The sequence below is a fragment of the Falco biarmicus genome, chromosome 5 (genome assembly GCF_023638135.1).
Source record: "Falco biarmicus isolate bFalBia1 chromosome 5, bFalBia1.pri, whole genome shotgun sequence".
Classification (NCBI taxonomy): Eukaryota; Metazoa; Chordata; class Aves; order Falconiformes; family Falconidae; genus Falco; species Falco biarmicus.
The window spans coordinates 48,208,322-48,230,860 of NC_079292.1; the positions used below are offsets into that span (position 1 = coordinate 48,208,322).

The 22,539-nt window shown below is 42.0% G+C and overlaps 1 protein-coding gene across 4 annotated transcripts in view; it reads right to left on the reverse strand.

Annotated features, from left to right (window-relative positions):
* Nucleotides 1-18,114, reverse strand: part of NUDT4 (nudix hydrolase 4) — a 29,276-nt gene extending 11,162 nt beyond the window's left edge. For all 4 annotated transcript variants that reach the window (XM_056340064.1, XM_056340063.1, XM_056340065.1 and 1 more), the window contains exons 1-2: nucleotides 17,699-18,114; nucleotides 4,820-4,930 (exon numbers count right to left, since the gene is read on the reverse strand). In XM_056340064.1, coding sequence (XP_056196039.1) covers nucleotides 4,820-4,930; nucleotides 17,699-17,797 — 210 coding nt within the window. In that variant the 5' untranslated portion in view covers nucleotides 17,798-18,114. The remainder of the gene's footprint in view (nucleotides 1-4,819; nucleotides 4,931-17,698) is intronic.
* Between the last annotated feature and the right edge of the window lie 4,425 nt (nucleotides 18,115-22,539).

Below are 22,539 nucleotides of genomic sequence, written 5' to 3' on the forward strand. Positions count from 1 at the left end.
CTCTAAGTGTGTAAGACATCTAAACTTTGGGAGAAAAGCCTGAAAAAAATCAGCATTTCTTTTAACAGTCAAGCTGTTGAATTAAGTGCTTCACACCCTGCTCAGAATGATTCCCTAAGGAAGTCTAGGAGTACTACGTAGGTAAGGTCTCAAATCTGAGTTTATGCATATATTTTAATATTAGTCTAAATCCAGCCACGAGAGGGAAAACTGTCCGCTTCATCCCATAATCTTTCTGGCCTGGAGGTCATTCAGTGTTGGCAGCTCTACGCTACTGCGCTCTCAGATGTGCAGTCAGCCTTGCCCCTTCTTCCCTGTAGATGGAGCAAGAGTCATGCTGCAGTGTAATTTTTAGGCTAACAGTTTACCAGGGCAAAAAGTTGCTTAAAATCTAGAAGATTTAAGAGTTATTTTTAACTGTGGTATCTGTTAGATAATACTTACTGGCCATGCCCCTGAAGGCACAGCGTAAGTGTATTCTGCCCCTTTGTTGCATACTCTTATAGAACCCAAACGGTTTCACTGTACCTGCCACAATCTTACAGCTGAAAGGGTGTGGGTTTTTATTTATTTTTTAAAGTATTTACCTAGTCCTAGTCTTTAACACCCAATCATTTTTCAAATACTAGACGCCCACTGGAGCAGATTCCTCTTATTTCCTGTGAGAGGTCTTAGATAATATTACTGCCTAATTACTAAAAAAAAAAAAATAAATTTTTGACTGTTGCAGCAGACTAACCTTCAGCATCAGCCTCTTCTTCTTAGAAGCTATATTCACACAGGTCTGGGAGGAATTGCATGTGTTTTAGTAGGCATTTCAATATATCACCAAGTATAAAGAAAGCGAGAGCCTGTTTTTGGTGCAGAGGAGGAAGAAAAGGGAGCAGGAGGGTGCTCCTTCCATTCAGCAGTGTGGACATGTTAGCTTGCCATGCTTGTTTGCATCTTACTTCTCTTTGAACACCACATATGCAAACACAACTCGTTTCCATCCTTCACCTATGCAATTAAAGACTAAGCTCCAAATTCATTACCAGAGTAGCTCCTCATTTTAGATGAGGTTTAGTATCTTTCTGGGATTGCTTTATATTGTAACCTCATTTTGGTACTTAACTTTCAAGTTTGTAAGAACTTACCGTACCTAAGGAACTTGACATTAACCTGTGAGATGGCAGATAGACTTAAATGAAATAAACATACTAAACACTGAGTAAAGGCAAAAGCCCAAATCGCTAACATGAACAAAACTTAAGGATAAAAAAAAACCCCACCTGGAGTCATGCACACAGGCAGACTATGGAACAATTACAGTGCATATACATTTGACTACAAAGATTTTTACTTCCGTTTTTAACCAAAGATTTTAAATACACTACTGTTGGCGTGAAAGTGAGGGATATTTAGAGCCAGTGGGCTACCATATTGTGAGCTATTAGCACACCTACCATTAAGAAGAGCCACTGTAACTCCCACTATCATTTTTTTTCATTTTAATAAATTCATAGAAACTCACGATTAAGTTTGTGCATGATCCAATACTGAAGAAACACAGTTCAAACCAGTGCCACAGTGTGCCTCCTTTGAAGTTTATTCATTCACAAAACTCTTCACAGTTCAGTGTACTGTAACCAGCTTGCCAGGTGACATTGACCTTAGTATAAAAATAGAAAGGACATCCATCTCTAGAAAGGTTAGTATGAATTTCCATGGCTCAAGTCAAAGCCCTTAACACCACTCTGGCTTTTCTTTAAAAACGGCACTTTGCAGTCTCATGGCAGCACACAAGATTCAGCCTGCAGCTTAAGAATATTCCACTTTGAGCATGAGCTTTTAACACTCATCAGCCACACAAGCTATCAAGCCCAGGAAACTCTGAAGCCGTAGAACAGGTGTCACCAAATGATTTTTGCTTATTAAAGCCTATAGCCTTTGAAAAATCTTTATGCATTTGCAAGCACAGCTCAGAGCTAATAATGGCTGGCAGTTTGTCTCTTACCCTGTAACATCATTTAAAAAAAAAAAAGCATAGCCACTATTGTAGCATAATAGTAACTTCTGAGAAAAATGCTACTGTGCTAGCTCTTCTCAAGAGCTTTGTATTTGCTGGGTTCTCTTCCTTACCTTCAGAAACAGTTTCTATCACAGTGTAAAACACTGATGACATTGGCATTTTGAGTAATTTACAACATGCAGCTTTTCTATCATGAAGCCTCTTACCAAAATTTTGATGACAACACATTCTAAGCAGCTACAGAACAGCTTACCATACAATACACTGAAAGGTAAAGCACTTGCCTAAACCACGTTTACATGTAGCTGGTTTTAAGACTCATTTTGTGTAACAGCACTTGAATAAAACATTATCAAAAGAGAACTCTGTATGAGTGAAGAAGGCTGACCTCTGTCTTCAGGATTCAAAACAGCCTAGGGTTGCTGAGTACTACAATTCCTGACCAGAACCACCATGATGTACGAGAAAGTCTTTTGCTTTGCCCTGAGAAAGAAATGAGGGCAAGAACAAAACTGAGCCATGAAAGGACTGTTTCACACCGTAACAGCAGTTACTCCTATTTTTCACTTTCCGATTTGCTCTTTTTCTTTTGGCCCACTGATGTGAAAAGGATATCCAAAGGGAAAAAGAATATTCAGAAGTAACTAACATATTGTTATCTGTATGAACTAGAGAAGTTCAGTGTCTGGGCAGTGCACTCTGACTGGGCTTCGACATTAACAGAGAAATATGTACTAAGTTTATACTATATGATATGCCTTTCAGTAATATTCTATACCCATTCCTTAGCTATCCCTGCTTAACCTTCTCCACCACTCACGGCCCACGTACTGCACCACTACAGCGATGTGCAAGCACAGCTGCAGCAAAGCCAGAACTTCCAAGTGTTCCCCTGAATATTCCCAGGGCAGAACCATGTGTAGTTGAAAGCTTGTCACAATCTCACTGCTATACTACTTTGCTATGAAGTCAGCCTGAGCGCTTCGTGTGTAGCACTGCGTTCCCTGCGAGCTGAGAAGCTAGACCACTCAGGCAGCTTTCAATAGTTGGTCAAATCCCCACAGCAACTTTGGTGACATACTAACTGCAGACAGGCCCCTTCAAGGTGATCCATCTTCACCAAAGAAAAAACGCAAACACACAGCTACATTCAGTCAGCTCTAGTCTGACACTGAGATGAGATGATTACTATCCCTCATCTTGGACTGTGCCTTAGGTCAGATCAGCGATTAAAACTACCAGTGTTCACAGGAACACCAAGCCAGTGGTCCTGTACTTTTTAATCCCACTCATCAACTCATGACAGTGGAAAGTACCAGGACTTTCTCCAGGGGTGCTACTACTGCCTAGAAGCCTAAATCTCTGCTGACTCATTCCTAGAATCCTAAATCATTGCCCCTTTCGAATGGACTGCCTTATGATTGCTTCCTTTACTTTCACAAATACACCAGCACTTCATCCTAGGATGCCTTGTACAGCTCAAAACTGACTCCTCCAGCAAAGCTGGACAGAGACAGAATGTCTCGAATAACTTAGTATCAGTGAGGCTTACTCATGCTTGAACCTTGCTGCAGGAAGGCTGCTAAAAGCACTGATTTAGTCCCTTCCCCATGTAAGAGGAGGAGGGTCACCAAATCACAGTTCATAGAACACCTCATTTTGATACCCAGGAGCAGGCAGCTTTTGGCCCAAGCTGCATGTACATCAAGTTCCCAAGCCTCTACAACACAGCAGAACCAGTCTTAAGGGTAAGCAAGCTGAACCACAAGATAGCGCAGCTAATAGAAAAAAAATCATTACACATACTAATTAGCAACAGTATTAGTGTTTTGTGAATATCAGTAGTCAAACTGGGATGAGAGAACTGTTTAAGACTAGCAGAAACTCCGTAGTTCACTCACTTGCCAGGATACATCCACTTTCTGCAAAACCTTGTACTTTCTGTTTAAGAATTAAGAGTTGACTGGTAGTCACTTACACATTGCATGATTTCTAGCTAAATCAAGTGACACTGATTTTTCTTGAATCTTTATTCTGCTTACAGTCCTGGCTGTTGGATATCCAAGTAACATTTATCATTTCTAACAGTTTGCCTAGGAAAAATAAATAGCTAGTTAAAAAACAGAATTTGGAATTTGAAATGGAAGTACCATACTAGGGTAGGAAACTGCATTAATTCATCAAGACTTAAAGCTTTGTTTTGCCTAAGCGCAGGAGCAGAGAAAGGCAGGCAGACTATACCTATGGTGCTTTCTTCAAAGATACTTTTGTAGATATATATACTTATATATAGATACAGCCTTAAAGGTACTTAAACAAGGCCTTTTTTATTGTTGAATTCTCAGCTGCTCAGATACATCAGTTTCTAATCCATTTATTTTGGAATCTCCTCAAAGGTCTGTTTATTTCTCTTATGCAGCTACACATTAATGATTAGTTCACCTTCAGTCTGTTCTGGAAGAGCTGAGAGTCAAAATTTTCTGCACAAACACATAAATGCTATACTACTATGATATGTCACCTGGCATAAAGTCACAGTTCCACTTTCAGTAACTGTTTTTAAAGGCATACAGAAATTTAGCTATGAAATGAAAGTGTGCTGGGAAGCAAGCTGATGTAGTTCACCTCACCACATTATACCCCAATTCCAACACACAGAACTGCAGTTCTTTGAATTTCAAAACCATGGAAGTCTTAGTCAAACAGTCAAACCCTGTATAAAGGAGGTAGAGTCCCCTCTTTCTTCTTGGCTCCCACCTAAAGATAGCAGCAGCAGACAGAAAGTAGGTTTGTTTTGTTTTTTGTTACCTCTTCATACACCTCTCTGACAGCTGCTCCCCCTGGCTCTTCTTCTGGTTCCATTCCTCCACCTGGTACAATCCACTGATCTGGGTATCGGCTACTGCTTACCAACAGCACCTATAAATAATTGCAAATGACTGTCAAATATAGCTCACAAGTTATGAATCTTCGTACTATCTACTTTTTCAGCAATGCACTTATGCACCTAGGCAGATGGATTATGGACTTTAGAAATGAAACATAATAGGCAACCAGGCACTGTAAGAAGAAGGAGAAAAAAGTGAACTTATAAACATCCAATCTTTTTAATACAACTAAGTCAAGACAATGACATTGTAATCTCCTTGCACAAGCACTTTCATCAGATCTTAGGCACAACGTGAAAAACACCAATACAATATATGCACAGGAATTAAGATGTACAACAAAAAACCAAGAAACTCACAACTGGAGAATATAGTAAATCTCAGGGTCATACAGACGGTAAAGCATGAAAATTAAGACATTTTCATCCCACAGAAGTTAAACTAATTCTTTTGGAACTGCATCTTTCGGATAAAAAAACTAGACTCCTGAAAATACTTCTAATGTTTAGTCTTAGACAAGCTTCTTTTCAGTTACTGATGTGTTATGTTAGCATAGCATGCGTACAGTATTGGGTAACTAAATTACAAGCAGTACATCATTGGCCCTTGTCCAATTTGGTTTCTTCTAACATTTCTTTAAGAAAAACTGCAACACATTGAATTTTACATGTTCTACTAAATGTAATTTAAAAAAATTTTTGAACATGTAGGTGGAGCATCTGTATCACCACAAAGAACGATCATGTCGGCAATGCTTGAAGAGCAGTTGTAAAAATCTAGTTATGAATTCACTTGTGGGATTCCCAGACATAAGCATTACACATTATTTTCTGCTGATGAAACTAGCACTCACTGCAGTCATGTGGAAGCTAGCAACAATGATGAACAAAAGGATGATTATATTACATTAAATCATTCCCAGCTTGGTAGAATGGTTTTAATCAGCATTCATAGTTTAGTTAAGGCTTAACATTAAATTCTTAATTACTACTAAGGGATAAATCAGGTTGCTGGTTCTGGAAGCACAGCATAAAGTCAGAAATTTTTTATGCCTTTATACATAGTAGTTGACTACTGGTAACCTGATCAATAGTCTATTGAGCTGGGTTTGTATTTCTGTTAGCTTTAAATTATCCTTTTAAAAAGCAGAAACAAATACATCTAGCAAGTAATTAACATTAAAATACATCAACTCTGATAGATAGGCTTTACAGCTATACATACAATAAACCCCCAAGCATCACAGCCTGGGAGTTCATTTTCACAACTATCCAAGTCTCCACTAACCCTGGAACTGAGCATCTTTCCCACTACGCTTTATTTTCCCATGATCCCACCGCTTTTACAGTCTGAATCCATGGGACCACACCTAAAGTATGTCCCCAAGACCTTCAGATGCACAATTTGTTCCACTCAGTAATATTATCGTTTGAAGCCACTACGGCATGCAGCATCTGTCCTGGGGTATGTGCTAGCAAAAACACACTCAATGGTAATCAATTTCTACAAAAGCCAAGAGCTGATAGCTAGATTGTGTGTTAAGGCTGAAAAGCATTCCACACAGATTCTTTCAGTTACGGTAGCAAGCAACCTTGCACTAACTTAAACATTTTGGTTTTAGGCGTTTGTGTGTTTTGTTTTGTTTTTTTGTGTTTTTGTTTTTGTTTTTTTTTTTAATTTCATGTAGTGGATGTAGTTGTCAGGTACTTCCATCTGTAAGTGGCCAGAAGACACATCCCACAGTACCTGAATGACTAGGCTGTAAATATAAAGATCACTTAAAAATGAAGACATCAAAAAAAACTGTGGCTGGTTGACAACACACATGCCAAGAGGTGGAAAATCAGCAGCAAAAAGCCAGCAATTCATCTTCCCTTAATGTAAGATAAGCAAAGCGGGAAAAGGGAGATCTTGGTTGCATGGACATCCAGTCTTTTCTGAGGAGGTTCATGTTCACACCAATTACAGTAGCCTACTGAAAACCAAAGACTGCAGAATCTCACATACCTACACTTTTGCTGGCCTATACACACCAAATTTTACATCATAGGCTCGTCAGGCTCAGAAGATGACAACAGCAGTACTCCCTATGCAGGGAAATCTGTATTCCGTATCTCTGCAAGCAGAGAAAGGCATAAAGTTTCTTGTGTTGTATTACTTGCTAGCAATCACCGCCTCTCCTGCTGTTACTCTGAAGAAGCCTTACTGTTGACTTGTTCAAAAGACTTCCAAAGTACAGAGTAACGGCATCAACTCTGCTTGCTCAGCTATACTGTTAAGTTTATCTTACGCCAAAGACTAAGGTAACGCTATTACTTTCCATAATACTGCCAAGTGAGGAAGTAAAGCTAAAAAATTCAGCTAAGAGAAGAAAAAGATAAATTCTTCCACTAACTCTTACTAGCCAAGTTTCCACCTTGTTTTCAAGTCCAGGAATAGCAATGACCTTTGAGTGCGGTGAGGAAGAGAAACTGCTGGCCAGCCTACATGTAATAAGCACCTATTGATATGCTTAACCAAGATACAGTTAACGAAAAAAACCAAAGGTAATTACAGAGCCTGTGGCATCATGGAACTTGCTCACTATAAATGCTAAAGCCTGCAGACAAACAACCAAAAATTTCTAGAGAAAGATGCCAATGTTTTGGCGTGGTTAGTGTTCTCAAGTCAAATGAAACTTGTGAAAAAGTTAGCAGCCATATATTCCAGACGACTAGGCAACAGCTCAGAGTAATATAAATTACCACTACAAGATATTCCTCTTTATATTTTTTCATATCAAGCACTTGAAAAGGTAGAAAATGGCTTAATATTATAAAAAATATCATTGCTTTCTATCTTCCTGAACTGTAGGGCATTATAGCTTACACAAATAACTATTAAAAATTCAGTTTACATAAAAAAAGGAAAAAAGCAATGCTAAAGTTGAAACTTGCTAGCCAGAACAAACTCCCACAGCTGGATTCTTCTGACTTCAGAGCAGAGACATCTATACCTTGAAGTAAGGAAGCAACAGCAGCAGAAGCCACTGTAAAACCAACTGCAAGATGGGAATTTTTCCATAGCAGATGTATTACTTCCACGGAAAAATGAACTTACAGATGAAAAGGTACCACTCCGATTCCATAGAAATTTATTTGTCATTAGACTTTTTTGTAAGATCTCTCTTCCCAGCCTAATCACATCTGTTCCTCTCTTCACCACTGGCTCATCCCATTTTCTCCCTGCTCATCACCCCTACTCATACACTAGCGACATCCAACTTGCTGTTTGAATTACTTAATGGACATAAAAAGAAAGCAAACTTGGTTTTTTTTAATAGTAAAATCGGCAGTTAAAAGGAACAACTTTCAAGAGGAAGAGAATCAACCCCTCACCCCAAAAGATCACTGAGCACCTGTGGCTCAGTTGCAAAAAACCACTGAATTGTTCAGGTGGATGACTGAACACTGTGCAGAGAAGGAAAGAAGGCAGATGCATGGAAGATGAAGGATTTAACTCACAAGCTCTGCAAAGACGAGTACATATAGTTTCAGGAGTTTTAAACTGACATAGGAAAGATGCTAGAGTATAAGAAAGATGTAAAGGCAGCAAGAAGTACCTCTCAGGTGTCAAAATGCTGTTAAAGAGAACAGATGAACTGCATGTTCTTACAAGCATCAGAAACACAGAGGGAAAGAGAAAAAAAAACACCAGAACCCACTCTGATGGAGATTATATTAATCTAACCTAGCACACTCAACATGGAAGCTCCTACTACGTGGTTGGTCTGCCAAAGTTACAAGCACCTGAAAGTCATAAAGATGGTTTAATCCAAAAACAGCCAAAAGGGTCAGTCAAGCCCTGTGGTTTCTTTAAAAACGGCCATAAGGAGATGCTCAGGGAAGAGTAAGAGCAGGAAACATTTTATTATGTCCTAACACTTCAAACCTCCCATTATTTTCAGCTCAGGAGCTTCCTCAAAAGTACTGGAAAACTACTTTGAATGCTACCACACAGAAACATTTTGAGAAGCAAGGAAAAGCACCCCTTACAAACCCTGGATCATATCTGCAGGATTCACTGTATGAATACTTAAGGCAAAAGCACACATCTCAAATTAGAGAGCACATGTGAACCTGCTACTGTAGTTCATCTAACACTTTCTGTTACAGAATCACTGCTTCACTTCAGTAGTTCTGGAACAGTTTCTCAGTTCCCCTATACGTAGGTTACTGTGGGATCCTTGCCCTACGATGCCATTGTCTCTTTTTGGACTCCAGAAAGCTGAAAAATGCAATAGAGCTTTACAACTTGCCACAGCAATGCAGCCACACAGGTACTGTTTAGTAAGGAACATGCTTTTGCCTTCCTGAAAATATTCTCAGTAGAGTGATTGCCTATAGACCTCATTCTTTACTGCCATCATTTTCAGAATTACTTTAACCTGGAGATGCAATGGGCACAACATTATTGTAGAGCAGTAAAAAACCTTGGAATCAGACTTGACAGCATTCAAAAAGCTAATTTAAGTCAAGGCTGCAACATCTTTGCTTTCTTACAGTGGCACAATGAGTTCAGGAAGCTGATCTGGCTGAAACTACCTCATACCATTAAAGCTTAGTTTTCAGCCTGCACACACGCCACACTGATCAGTACACAGCCACACAAGGGTCAGCATGGCAGAAAGGCATGACTGCAGCTACCCATTTCAGATCAGCCTAAGCCAATTCAAGAGCCTCTAGCAAAGTACTTTACAGACAATAGACTGAAAAGCTGTCCCCCCCGCTATGACCGAGGTTAAAAAGATGACTTTGTCACAATGAACAAGAACTGGCAGAGAAGCAGCATAACAACTAGCAGTACATTAATCCTAACGCTCATTAACTTGAGCACAGCATCTTGAAAACAACCCAGGAAACTGGGTTCTGTCTATGTAATGTATTAAAGTCTGCAATGTCCTCCGAACTTCAAGTAAAGATCACTTTTCATAGCAGCAGCATGATGCCTGAACATCAGTCAGTGCAACTTTTTCCAATATTCTGAAGATGAGTGATATAAAAATAAATGCATGTATTTCTTTATTACTTCAAAAAAACAGATCTGCAAATTAATCTTCCTTTGACATCTTCTGATTTTAAGACTATATGGCAATAGGGAGAAAAACATCAGACCTTTTCAGGAGTTTTGCTTTAACTTGCACTTAAAAATGACATTATTCTATACATTTTTACTTCACATAAAATTCACACATCTGGCTACCATGTTATAGTGATGCAGAATTTGAGTACCTTCCTCTGGCTATTTAAAGTACTTTGTTTTGTTCTTTGGCTGAAGTGTTCATATCAGGAACAGACAGCACTATACTACTGTGGCATGTCAGCTAGAACACATTTCTTCACATCAACAAGCACTCAAGTCACCTGTAACATAAGATCTCCCCCTAAGCTTTAGGATGCTTCAGAGAATCAGATGTGACAGGTCTCGTGGTGCGATGAAGGGTGCGGATCTTGTACCCAGCCATATGGCAAAAGGATTCCTGGCTGCAAAAACCCCTGCAAACAAGGAGAGCCCCCCCAGCAAGTGTCTGTAACAGAGGTGTTACTTCTCACACGGGGTCAGCTCACCAATCCACTTTACAGTACCTTCTCCTTCCCTTATGCTTGCCAATACAGACCAAGGGAAAAAACACATGAGGTTGTAGGGGAAGAGCTAAAACTCAATATTGCTGCCTATTTCCTTTTAGCTTAAAACCATGGCCTAATCTTGAGCAGGAGAACTGGGCTTTACCAGTTACTCAGCAACATAATCTGTTTGACTAAGGGATCAGCTTCAAAGTACTTGTCAGAAACAAGAGCTCCAAGTCTTTGAGAAATGTTCAGCTGCAGGTAAGACATGAAAAGGATACTTCTCGGCAAGTACCGGTTACCTTTCAGCCTTTTTTTGTCTTAAAGATACTTGGAAAAAACCCCATACATCTCTGAAGACAATTTGTTTTAAAATCTTCACATTTGTAGGACTGGTTCCATTAAAGTGCTTAAGCATTAAGGTCAGAAAGCCACCTAATTAAAATAAGCTTTTTAAATTTTCAACAAACGAGACTGGGAAAAAATAGGCATCAACCTGTGGTCCACAAACTCACATATTTATAAAAGATGTTTAAGAAAACATGTCTACAAATCCTAGTTAAGAGATACACGTGCATATATATGTGTGTGTATATGTATCTCTAGACAGGATTTGTATGCATTTCTCAAGAAGTCTGCCACCACTGTTTCACAAAAACCGGTAACTTGGAGGTTTTGTGCACCACTGAGTTAACTGAGGCAATTCAAACAAACTTAGCTACCAGTTTAAAATCTCAGAGTAAACTTAGGATGGTGGAAGTAAGCTACAACGGGTATTTTCTCAGGTATCTACATACTTACAAATACTACTAGTTCAAAAAGACATCTTCTAAACCGGGCAAAAGATAAAACATGTTTTGTTGCAGTCTGATGTCAGGCAGGTACAACCGTATTTCCTTCTGAGCAACTATCCACCCCATTAAACACATGCATATGGCATAGGCAAGTAATACCATAGGTACCAGAAAAAAAAATTGGAGGTTTTGCAACAAAAAAACCAGTGAATAGTTGATTGATTTCAGTATCTGAAGAGGCATGAGTGAAGACTGAAGCTTCCTGCCGTGGTGGACAGACGAATTCCTGCAGTTTGCCGAACTTAGAAGCTTCTACTGCTGACAGGGTGTTGCAGTTTGTCAAAAAAAAAAAAAAAAAAAAAATCCCAACATGAAAGCAAGGTGCATATGCAATGCCTGCAGAGAGCTGTTTTTCTGTGGAAGTAGGGATAAGAAGGCACTTGTGGTTTTTAAATTGGTTACCTGATACAAATCCTACCCACAGCAGCCTAACATTCAATTATTTTTCTTAACATTAACACAAGCCTAAACCACTGCAGAACCCCGTACGAGCCTGCAGGGATACACCATAAGCAGACACTGTCTCTGTAGTCACATCATAAAGAGCCATTTTGGAAGCTGTTCATAGGTCTTGATTCTTTGAGCTACACCCCTTCCTACACCACACAGATGATATTCAAGTATCAAGAAAATGCTGATGAAAAACTAAGGCAGCAAATATCCTATGCCCATTATTCCTCCTGTGTGCTAGCAGGGCAGGGACATGAGACAGAACAAGTAAAACCCACAGTGCACCTGAAGTGCACATTGAAACATGTATTCTCTGGTATTTTAAAGTATACCTATACTCTATTAGGCAATCACAGAGCAAGCTAGGTAACCTGTATCAGTCCATACATTGTCTTGGAGAGCACGCCAGCCTTAAATATGGTGCTACGGTCATACTCTAAATTATATTTTAAAGCATACATTATCTGTGTGTGTACACCCAATAACTTACACTTAAGGATAAAGAAACCAAATGATGAATTTTGAGTCAAGCATAAAAGATCTTTCATCACCGTGCAAGTTTATTTACAAAAGTTCCTAGAACACCCCATTTTTCCAGGGTAGCCAGGTGACACTTCTGGGCCCTGGATTTATAGATGGGTTACATTACAACAGGTCCTTCTGGTTTTCAGATGACTTGGACCAACGCAAATAAAAATAAAATTTTACTTTTTCCTTTATTATCCTTTACTAAAACCATTGCTGATAAGAAGCAACAGCTGTACAAAACTGAACTACACTACTATTTAAAAAAAAAAAAAGAAACAATGACCACCAGAGCAAAGTAGATTGAACAAGGGTTTCTTAAATCTTGACATTCTACAGCCCAAGAAATAAAACTCTCTACATCAGACCCAAAAGATGACACAATACCAGGAGCCTGTAATTAACTCAAAGCTAAGAGGCAATAGGTGTCATGCAAGCGTGTGCCCTGCTACAGGGGGGAAAAAAAATTTACAAAAAAATATTCCATGTTTCCCCTAAGTGTATGACAATTCAGTTATCCTCGCTACTCTCAAGAGTAACAGAAAATCCTTCCTGTCTATTTTCATCTCCTGTACAAGTCTGAATAGCAAAAATGGCAAAATTAAAAATTGAAAAGCTTGAAGACTTTTTTGTACATGAAACTATTTTTTAGATCTGCCACTAGCAATGGCTGGCTGAACGCTAAAGTAGGGCTTTCCATACCATATTCCATTACATAAAGCAGTGTTGCAGATGCCAAAATAATTAAAATGGACTCAAGTTTTATATTCAAGGTATTTAAAAAGAACTGCTCATTTATTTGTATGGTATGTGGTTGATGGAAGAAAAATTAAATTAGCTTTTAAAATTGTTTAACTTATCCAAATTACTAGAAAAAAAAATGTTTATTACTATTTGTTCTTGTTGCTTTAAAGGCCTGCCTCATTCTGTGCTTTGAGAAGTAAGAATTTCCTTGCCTAGCCTCCGCCCAGACCCTAAGACAGCAGCATTTTATGTAAAACCAGTGTTTGCAGAATCCTGAATGCATAAGCAATTCCAACCCATGGAAGCAGTCAGTCCTCACAGCACAGAGAATCGTTCTCTTGTGGGCTTAACCTAAAGCTGCCATCCACATCTAGCTGCTCAAGAGAGACCTGCATTTCCTCATATACAAATTCGCCAGCCCATCCCAGTCTGCTGAATACCATCAGCTTTTTGCACACACCTAACAGCTTCTGGCTTGTTCAAAGCAAAAAGCCTGCAGCCCCCACGCATTTCATGCCCACATAGCCTTACTTCGTTTTTCATGGGACTTCTCCTGCTTAATTTCCAGCATTTTTCTTTTGTTCAAAGGGCAGACAGTGCCTGCAATTACTGCTTCATTTCCATCAAGAACAACAAAAGCAGCCAGCACTTAAGCTCATATCCAGCCATCTTGCTCTCTCTTCAGTCCAAATGAGAGACCAAAACAGGCAACACTGATGTAGTCTAAGATCTTCTAAAAGATTCAAAAAAAACCAACAACCAAAACCCAAACCTAACGCTACTGGCCACATTACTTGGCTATTTGGGCTTCTTCCAGGAGATATGGTTTAGATTTTGTAGCCTTCATGCTGTTATATTGTATGGTTTATATATTATATATATAAGGGGCTATATAGCACTAAATTGGTGTATGTGGAGACACTTGAAGATGAAGAAACAGAAGGGAGGATTTTTGCAGTGGTGCGTGTGGACAATCAGTCATGTCACAGGTACCTGCTTTCACAGCTGCAATACCAGCTCTCAAGACAAAGCAGAAGCTTTTGACAGGTCACAAGACTGCGGGCAAGCCCTGTTTCCAGCCTGTAACACCCAAGAGAACTGACTCAACAATTTTAAGCCTAGATGCAAAGACTGTTGGCAAGTCCAATTGGACATGGTGCTGTAGCTGGAGGCTGGGAGTACAGCACCTGTATTTCAAACTGTTTGCAGGGATCACCAAACTAAATTTTGCCTCAGCAGTACTCCAGAGCCCACCCATGTTTCAAATTTAGAAACAAACGAACAGAAAATGAATGGAAATACAATGTGTTTTTACCAAAAACATCCTCTGTTACCAGTCTTTGATTTCTTTGACATGTTGCTTCACTGTCCATAAAAATCAGCTGTAACATGGGCTTCAACAGGGCTACAAAGGTAGCATAAGAAGTGCAATACAGATAGGAAAGAAACCAGGAAGCTGTAACAAGCAGATTTTACTGGATGATGATTAACAGTAGAGATAGAGTGTTTTAGTGACTGGCCTGATTTTCATAGGTAATGAGCACAAAAAGCTGTTACTGAAATTTGTAAGTCTCCACATCGAGGCAGTGTCTGTAAGTCATGATATCAACAGCGAGATCTCATGCTGAAGTTGCAGAAGGATCACATTCGGTTAAGAACGTATTGTGGATCTAATGCACAGGATACTAAAATTTCTGGAACAAGCTGAGAGTTCACGAGGTGGGAACAAGTTACAGTCTTAGATACCACTACTAATTGCAAGATGACTACATGATAGCTTTACAATCATGACAGACAGCTCCTATCACAATGTTTTTTTTCTTGGTATACCTACAAAAGTATTATTAACCTTTTATACAACACAGTGATATTCCATCTAAAGCAATCACAACTGTGATTTAAAAAACCATTAAAAAAATACGGCTGTCAAACTGAAGATGAAAGAGCTACTACGATGATCAGAAAGAGAAAAATGGTTTTAGAAGCCAAGGCTTTAAGACTTCAACTCTTAACAAAAAACTGCTAAGAAAGGAATGACTGCTGTCTACAGATGTGTCAGAAAGCTAAGCGCAAGAAAGGAGGAAAACAGCTATAGCACAGGCACAACTGGACATAGACCGGCCTTTCAGAAAGTCAGAACAGAAGCAGGAAGACAGGTTAATTCCAGGATTGGTATCAGAAGATTGCTGCAGGTACCAGTGCCTCCAGATAGACACTGATCAGTTTCTATAAAGGAGAACATGATGTGCTGAGAAAGACTTGCAGATAGGATCCCCGCTCAAAAATTTTGATTTCTTGCTTTAAAATGCCCCAAAACAAATGCATTGCCCAAGATGGCTTTCAGTTGTATGTTCTATTGTCTCTCTTTCAATGTCGAGCAACTGTTTTCTTACAGTGTAGTAACCCTGTAGGTTAGAATAACTATGAAAACTAATTTGCCCCCCCAGTAGCTTCTACAGTAGTCTGCTGTTCCCTTCTTCTCCCTCCAGTCACCCAGGTACCGACTGCCTTTGAGCTCCTTTGCAGCAGAAACTACCCTGCACCTAAAAAGATCCCTGGAGATGTAGGTCAGCTGAAAATCAGTGGTACAGTCTCTGGAGAATTGGAAAGTAAACACTGAAGGCTTTATGTGGAGTTTGAAGTAGACCTACACAAAAACTTACTGAAAGAGCAGAGTTCAAGAAAAACAGAAGCAAGCTTCATCCAGCCAATCTGGGGAACATGGCTGGTGATACAAGTTAATCACAAACAGTAGTCAGGCATCAGACTTCTAAGGAATAGGTTCTGTATTGATACAGATGGAGCTGGCACTTGGGAAATGGCTAAGGAAGTTCAAGATGTTGCCATTGCTCTTCTGGAAATAACTTATCAGAAAGTGATTTGAACTATTTCCACACGCTGAATTTATATCCCAAATCTGACTTGGTGTTATCCCATTCATTTCACCCTCAAGCATGTCTACTTGCACAATGCCAAAGCCTGGCCTCACGCCAGCCATACAGGTACTCCATCCGCAATACCACAGAGCGCTCCAGTGCAACAAGTGTCAGCATCCACTCTTCTTACACAGCCCCGCAAAGCTGCTAATACCATCCTCAGCCTCAGAGGGTGTTCTTACACACAATTTTTTGAAGCAGCCAGTGGTCTCATTTGAATGCAAGACTGAAAGAGAATAGAAGATGTTGCAGCAGGAAATGAAGAGTGAATGGAAGTTACAGACAGAGGTGACCCCAACCACGAATTTCCAACTAAAACTGGTGCAAGAAAACTGTAACAGTGGCTCCAAACAAGTCTGAGCAAAAGCAGCACCCAAAAATAAATAATGAAGACACAAACAGGGAAGCACGCTAGAGTATCAGAAGTGCTGCTGAAACCAAAGAAGAGGTAGACCAATAGCAAGAACTAGCAAGATTCCTGCTGGGCACTTTTCTCCTTTATAATATTAGGATCAGCGTGGTCCCAAGGCTGTATTTACACCACACAGGGAATGGCATATACACAAACACTGTACAAATTTTTTTGCTAAATCCAAGGGTCCATAGTTTGAAATCAGGCCTCTCCCTGCTGCATTATATCGCTTAGTAGATGTTTAGGCAAGGAATTTGCCATACTGGCAGCACGGATAGGACGGTATGTTCTTCCAGCTCATAGATAAAAAGGGGGAACACCCCCAAGCCCTAACCTTTGTAGTTATTTTATAGCTATTAAACAACAAAACGAGAACGAAAACCAGGAAAGGGTATGCTTCCAGCCTGAGACAGCCTTTAAACGCATTGTGCAATGAAACCATCAGCAAAGTTTCCAGATAACGGCCAGTGCAATTGACCTTGGCTAGGAATATAGGACAACTTTGTTGCCACCTCCCGTTTCTGCTGCAACATAAAACCCCGGCTGAGCCCTATCCTCTACAACCAGCACCGCAGCACCCCCCTCTCCCGCCCCCGAGCTCCTTGGCAAAACATACGTAAGCACCATTTCACTCTCTCGGTAGGAAAAACAGTTTTTTCAAACACAAGATTTTTATTTTATTTTTTGCTTTTTATCCCACCCAAGCACGGCAGGGGGTTCCCCTTAAAAGCGTCACCAGCCCTGCCCTCCATGCGCCATCACCCCCTATGCGGGCACACAAAGGATAACCCCGCGCCCAGCAGCCGGTGCCCGGCGCCCCCCCCGCCCCCCGCGGGGCGCGGCCGCCGCCGTGCACAAAGGCGGGCCGCGCGCACGTGGGCCCGCGCCCCGCCGCCCCAAGATGGTGGGCGAGAGGCGCCGCGGCCGGCCCGGTGGGGCACGGCGCAGGCCGGCCCGGCAGGGGGGTACCGCCACCGCCCCCCACCCCCCCGCCCAGGCTGCGGGCCGCCACCGCCGCCTCCCCCCCCCCCACCGCCGGCTTCGGCCACCCGGGCCCCGCAGCGCTCCGCGGCGGCGTGCCCTCCCCCGGCTCGCAGGGAGAGCCCCAGCACGGCTCCGTGCGTGCCGGGGGGGGTCCCCCGGGAGCGGCCCGCGACCCCGGCCGGGCGCAGGAACGCGGCGGCAGGATCCCCCCGGGTGGCGGCGGGACGGGAGCCCCGCCCGGACCCGGCGCCCCCCGCCCCACGTGCGCGCGGGCTGAGGCGGGCTCACCTCGTCCTCCCGCTCGCTGCGGAAGCAGAGGCACGCCGCCCGCTTCTTGTAGCCCTCCCGGTCGTACGTCCGCGTCTGATTCGGCTTAAATTTCATCATAGAGGCGGTGACACGCCGGCTGCCCCCGGCCGCTGCCGCTGCCGCCGCCACGGCTCCGCTCTCGGAGCGCCGCCGCGCCCCCGGGACGCCGGCGCGGGCCCCCGCTCAGGAGTGGGGCAGGCGGAAGGCCAGTCCCAGCCGCCGAGCTCCCGTCACAGCAGCGCCGTGCGGCTGCCACCGCCCCAGGAGCCGCGCCGCGCCATGGAGGCTGCCTCGCCGCCCGGCCCGACCCTGAGCCGCCGGCCGCGAGCACCGCGGCGGCCGCCCCTGCGCCCACTATTTAACTGTAACGCACATTCCTGCGCCCGCGCGCACCGCACCGCGCAGGCGCCGGGCGCGGCAGCGGGAGGGGGAGGGGGAGGGGGGCGGGCCGGGCGCGGCGGCGGGCGGGGCGGGGCCGGGCCGGGAGCGGGGCCGGGAGCGGAGGTGGGGGTAAAAGGCCGGTCGCGGCGCGGCGGCGGGTGTGCTTAGTCACCGGCGGGGCCCTGCTGGAAGGGGGACGCCGCCGCGCCCGTCCCCGAGAGGAGGGGGCGGTGGGCAGGGCCCGAGGGGAGGCTGGCCTTCGCCTCCCAGCCCGCACCGGGCGGCGGCTCGGGGTCTGCCCCCCGTGTTCCGCTGGCGGCGGGTGCTCGGTGGAGCTGCGGGCGGGCGTGGCGGGGCAGGGCCGCACCATGGGCTGGCGCGACGCGGTGTCCCGCAGGGCTGCCGCGGGCGCCGCTCCAGCGTGCTGGGCTTGTGTGCGGCGCGGCCGGTGGCCGGTGCCCGTGGCCCAGGTAACGTAGTCAGGGCGCAGCGTCAGCGGCGCAAGTTAAACCGTTTCCGAAATAACTTGTTTTAGGAGATGCTGGTGCATGCAGGCTGGAGAGTGGGCAGCCCGTGCTGTTCTGGTGGTGGTTGTGCAGTAACGTTATTGGGAGCTGGAGATGGGCAAAAGGCCTTCCCAATGCTGCCAGTGGGCTCGGAAAAGGTCTGCTGTCTGCGTGCCTTTTGTATCACCTAGTAGGGCAAAAGCCCTGGTGTTTGCATGATCATAAAAAAAAAAATCCCACAAAACTCAACCCAAAAGCAAACCAGGAAAATATTACTCTTCAATGCCCCTGGATTGCTGTTGATTGCAAGTAGCCATCAAAGCGCTTACTGCTTGTGCATGAAAGATTGCTTAATCCTGTTGGCAGACCGAAGGTAGTGTGCATTTACATACTTGTAGAGATCACCCACCCAAACTGTTCCATAAACTTTTTCCCTTATCTGCATCTTACTGGTGTTCAATAGGCTCCTTTGCGCTTTTAGAGTCGACCAGAGCGTGCTTTAAACTGGTATCCTAGTTGTTTCTTGTGGTTCCACAACACATTTTTTTTATCCAAGATTTATTTTTTTAAAACAATTTTGTTGATCTGTGACAAGTCAGACTTCTTATGTGCTCTTTGTGGCATGCATTGAAAGGAGACTGGTTTGTCATTACTAGTTACTCTGGTTCTCAGTGAAATTTGGATGTTCTGTTCTTCCAACATGAACTAAGTGCAATGAGTCAGTGCAATATCACACTTGAAAACTATGGAGGCTGGAGGAAGAAAAGCACAATTGTATTGAATTACATTATTTTGTTAAAGTTATAATAAGCTATAAAGTTCAAACACCCAAAGATTGAGACACTCCAAATTTAATTTGTTTTTACACACTGATCACTTGTATAAACGCATTTTTCTTAAGAAGGCACTGCCACCTTTGCCACTTACCAAATGGACTGGCAGTGATATTTCTTTTTCCTCTTATTCATTGCAGGTCCAAGTGTCATTTAGTACTACCTGTCACCAGTCAGGCCTGAGGCTAAATACAGTTTTAGTAATTATTTAATGGCTCCCCAGTCAGGATGAGTAATTTTTTTGTGAGGGCAGGACTGGTCTGAAAAATCTGAAATTTTTAGTTCAAAGTTTAAAGGATTGAGATCTGAAACCTTTGTGAATACTGAGGAACAAAGGCATGTTTTTGATGCTTATATTCATAAATTTGTCTACTATACGGAAAAGGGAGTGTGGTATGATGTAATGAAACACAGGGGCTACAAATTAAGATTGCACAGTTAGTCAATGCACCGACATTTCTTAGATTTTACATATTTGACCTTGCCACCTTTGCCATATTCCCGGTCTTTACAAACAGTATAGCTGTGCATTCATGTAATGCACATATTGAAAAAAATCTTTGCATTGATCTGCTTTTTATAATAGACCATTATGATAGAACTCATTTTGCTTTGGGTTGTTCCTTGAGCTACTGTTTCAGGGTTTACATTTTAAGACAAACACATTTTAAGTCTTCAGTATTGTTCTTTTTGAATTGTCTCTTTTTTTTTTTTTCTTTTTTTATTGGTTTGGGAGGCTTCACCTCTCACGTAATTGGAGGAAGTTCAAAAGTAGGATTTATACTTAACGAGAGCAGTGTCCAAAGATCAGGTGAACTTAGGCCAGGTTTTCCACTTTTGTACAACTCACTCCTCCCACCCCCCAAAAACAAACAAAACATTTGACTGCCAAATCAGAACACGACACACAAATCCTCTCTTGTGAAACTCAATGGTTTCTTCGTCACGTATCACAGAGGTAAGAGCCGGAAGGAAGATCTCCATGAAATGGGTCAGCCAGTAGGCTGCCTGTAGTTATGTTTTCTAGTCCATGAGTCCTCAAACACGGTAACATCTCTGATGATTGTAAATTCATTTGGGCTCTCTTTGTGAAAGCCCCAAAGCCCCAGCTTCTGTCTGTATGGCTGTAGTCCACATGGCTATGTATAATTAGGCTTTTGTTTTACAAAGTAGAAGAAACCCAACTTCGTCAATGTGGAAGAACATTAAAAAATAATGACAGATCAATCCTAAAATATGAAGCAGTAGGACTTTTTGTTTTTGGAAATTGGGGCCTTAGGAGATTCTGCTTGGAGAGGTACTACTTGCTCTTTTTTTTTTTTTTTTTTTTTTTTTTTAAGAAAAATTGAGGTTCATTTTGCTAGGAATTAATCTTAAATGCCTGAAACATTTTTTTTGTTTTGTTTGGAGCTGTGATTCTCAAATGGCCCTTGGCTTTTAGAATCATCAAGAGGCTTGAACCTTCAAAAGTTTTGTATTGTTAGTTGTTGATCTTCTTGTAAGTTTAAGTGATGCGGTCTGTCTATACACAGAAGTTGGCAACCATTGTATGTGAAACAGTCAAATCATCAGTAAATAACATTTACAATGCTATCACATATTCATATTCCCAGTAGTTCTGTAACGATGCATAGATTTGTATTTTGTTAATGCAGTGTATGAATACTGGGTATCAGTTTATGATTGCACGAGATGCATTACTGAAAGGAACTGTCTATTTTGTTCAGAGGTGAGTTTTTTTTGCTTTTGTGAAGTGTCTCTGGATTTTGCACTACAGCTATAGTAATTATGAACTGATGATACCTTGAGTACAAGTCTGAACAACAGCTGAGTGTACAATGCAGGATGCAGATACTTTAAAGGAAGTTCAAAACTCTCTACATTCAGACAAAAATAACTTTCCACCTAGCTGAAGTTACACTCTCAATGAAGTGAAGTCTGCTTAAATGCAAGGCAACAATTTTATTTTCCTTGAGAAGAAAGAAACGGGTTTAAAAATTTACAGAGTAATTAGATTTTCCAGTTCCCTTGACCTACATTTATTGTCGAGATTAGAAACTGCAGTGTTCAGTGACTATGGTCTGGCAAGTTTAAGTAACTTTCTTTTCCACTCTTAGTTTATTATGGTTAATGAAAATGAAATATTTGCATTGGAGGTACTTTTGGTCCTCTACTTCAGATTTACTTAGTAATAGATTTACTTAGAAATAGATATATAGATTTTTTTTTTCCTCACCTCTGCAGATAGCACATCAAATTAATTATATTAGTGAAACCAGTGTCTTTAGTTATCATCCTTCTATGTGATTATTTGTTCTGTCACAGTTATAACACTTCTTTGGTATTCAACAGTTAAACCAGCACCGAAATTCAAAAGTTTGGGAGTGAACAGTGTAGCCAACAGTGTGTTGAGAATGCATCCCTCCTGTGCTGTGCATTGTGTGGGCTTTTGAAACAGTAAATCCTGGTTCAGCTGCATTGTAGCCTGGTGGAAGGCTGCCTGCCACTCCACGCCCAGTTGTCCTTTCAGTAGGACTTACAGTAACTGCAACGTTGAGGTCGGCAAGGTTAACCTGACAACCAGACTGGTTAGCACCTTTCCCAAACCTAGAAAAACATCTTAAACATATTTGAATACAAGAAGGTTTGGTATATGGCAAAGGTAAGGATTCATCAGGTTAGTTCATATTTAAGGTGATTACTCCCCCAAGATACAATAGGAGGGAGGAGTGATTCTTCTGTGGTTAGCTGTATAGAAGAAAATGCGAACAGTGCCAAGCTAACTTCCCTGAAAACTTAAAATGTCATCCTTCTAATGATTTAGCAGTTACGAAAATGCTAGCATTAGTCTTAAAATACTTTTAAGTGCCAAAAAATATGCAGAAAGCTTGCCAAATCATACATACACTCTTCTGGTAAACACTGAACAGAGAGAACTTTAAAAAATGGAACATTTATTTCTAAATTGTGCTTCTGCATAAAGCAGCTTTTATATAGTAAGTCTCACATTGTCTTTTCCCATAGAGCCAGATTTTCACCTGAATCTGTTGTAAAATGCACTTTAAAGAGAATACATGCATATGCTCACTATGGTAAGGGT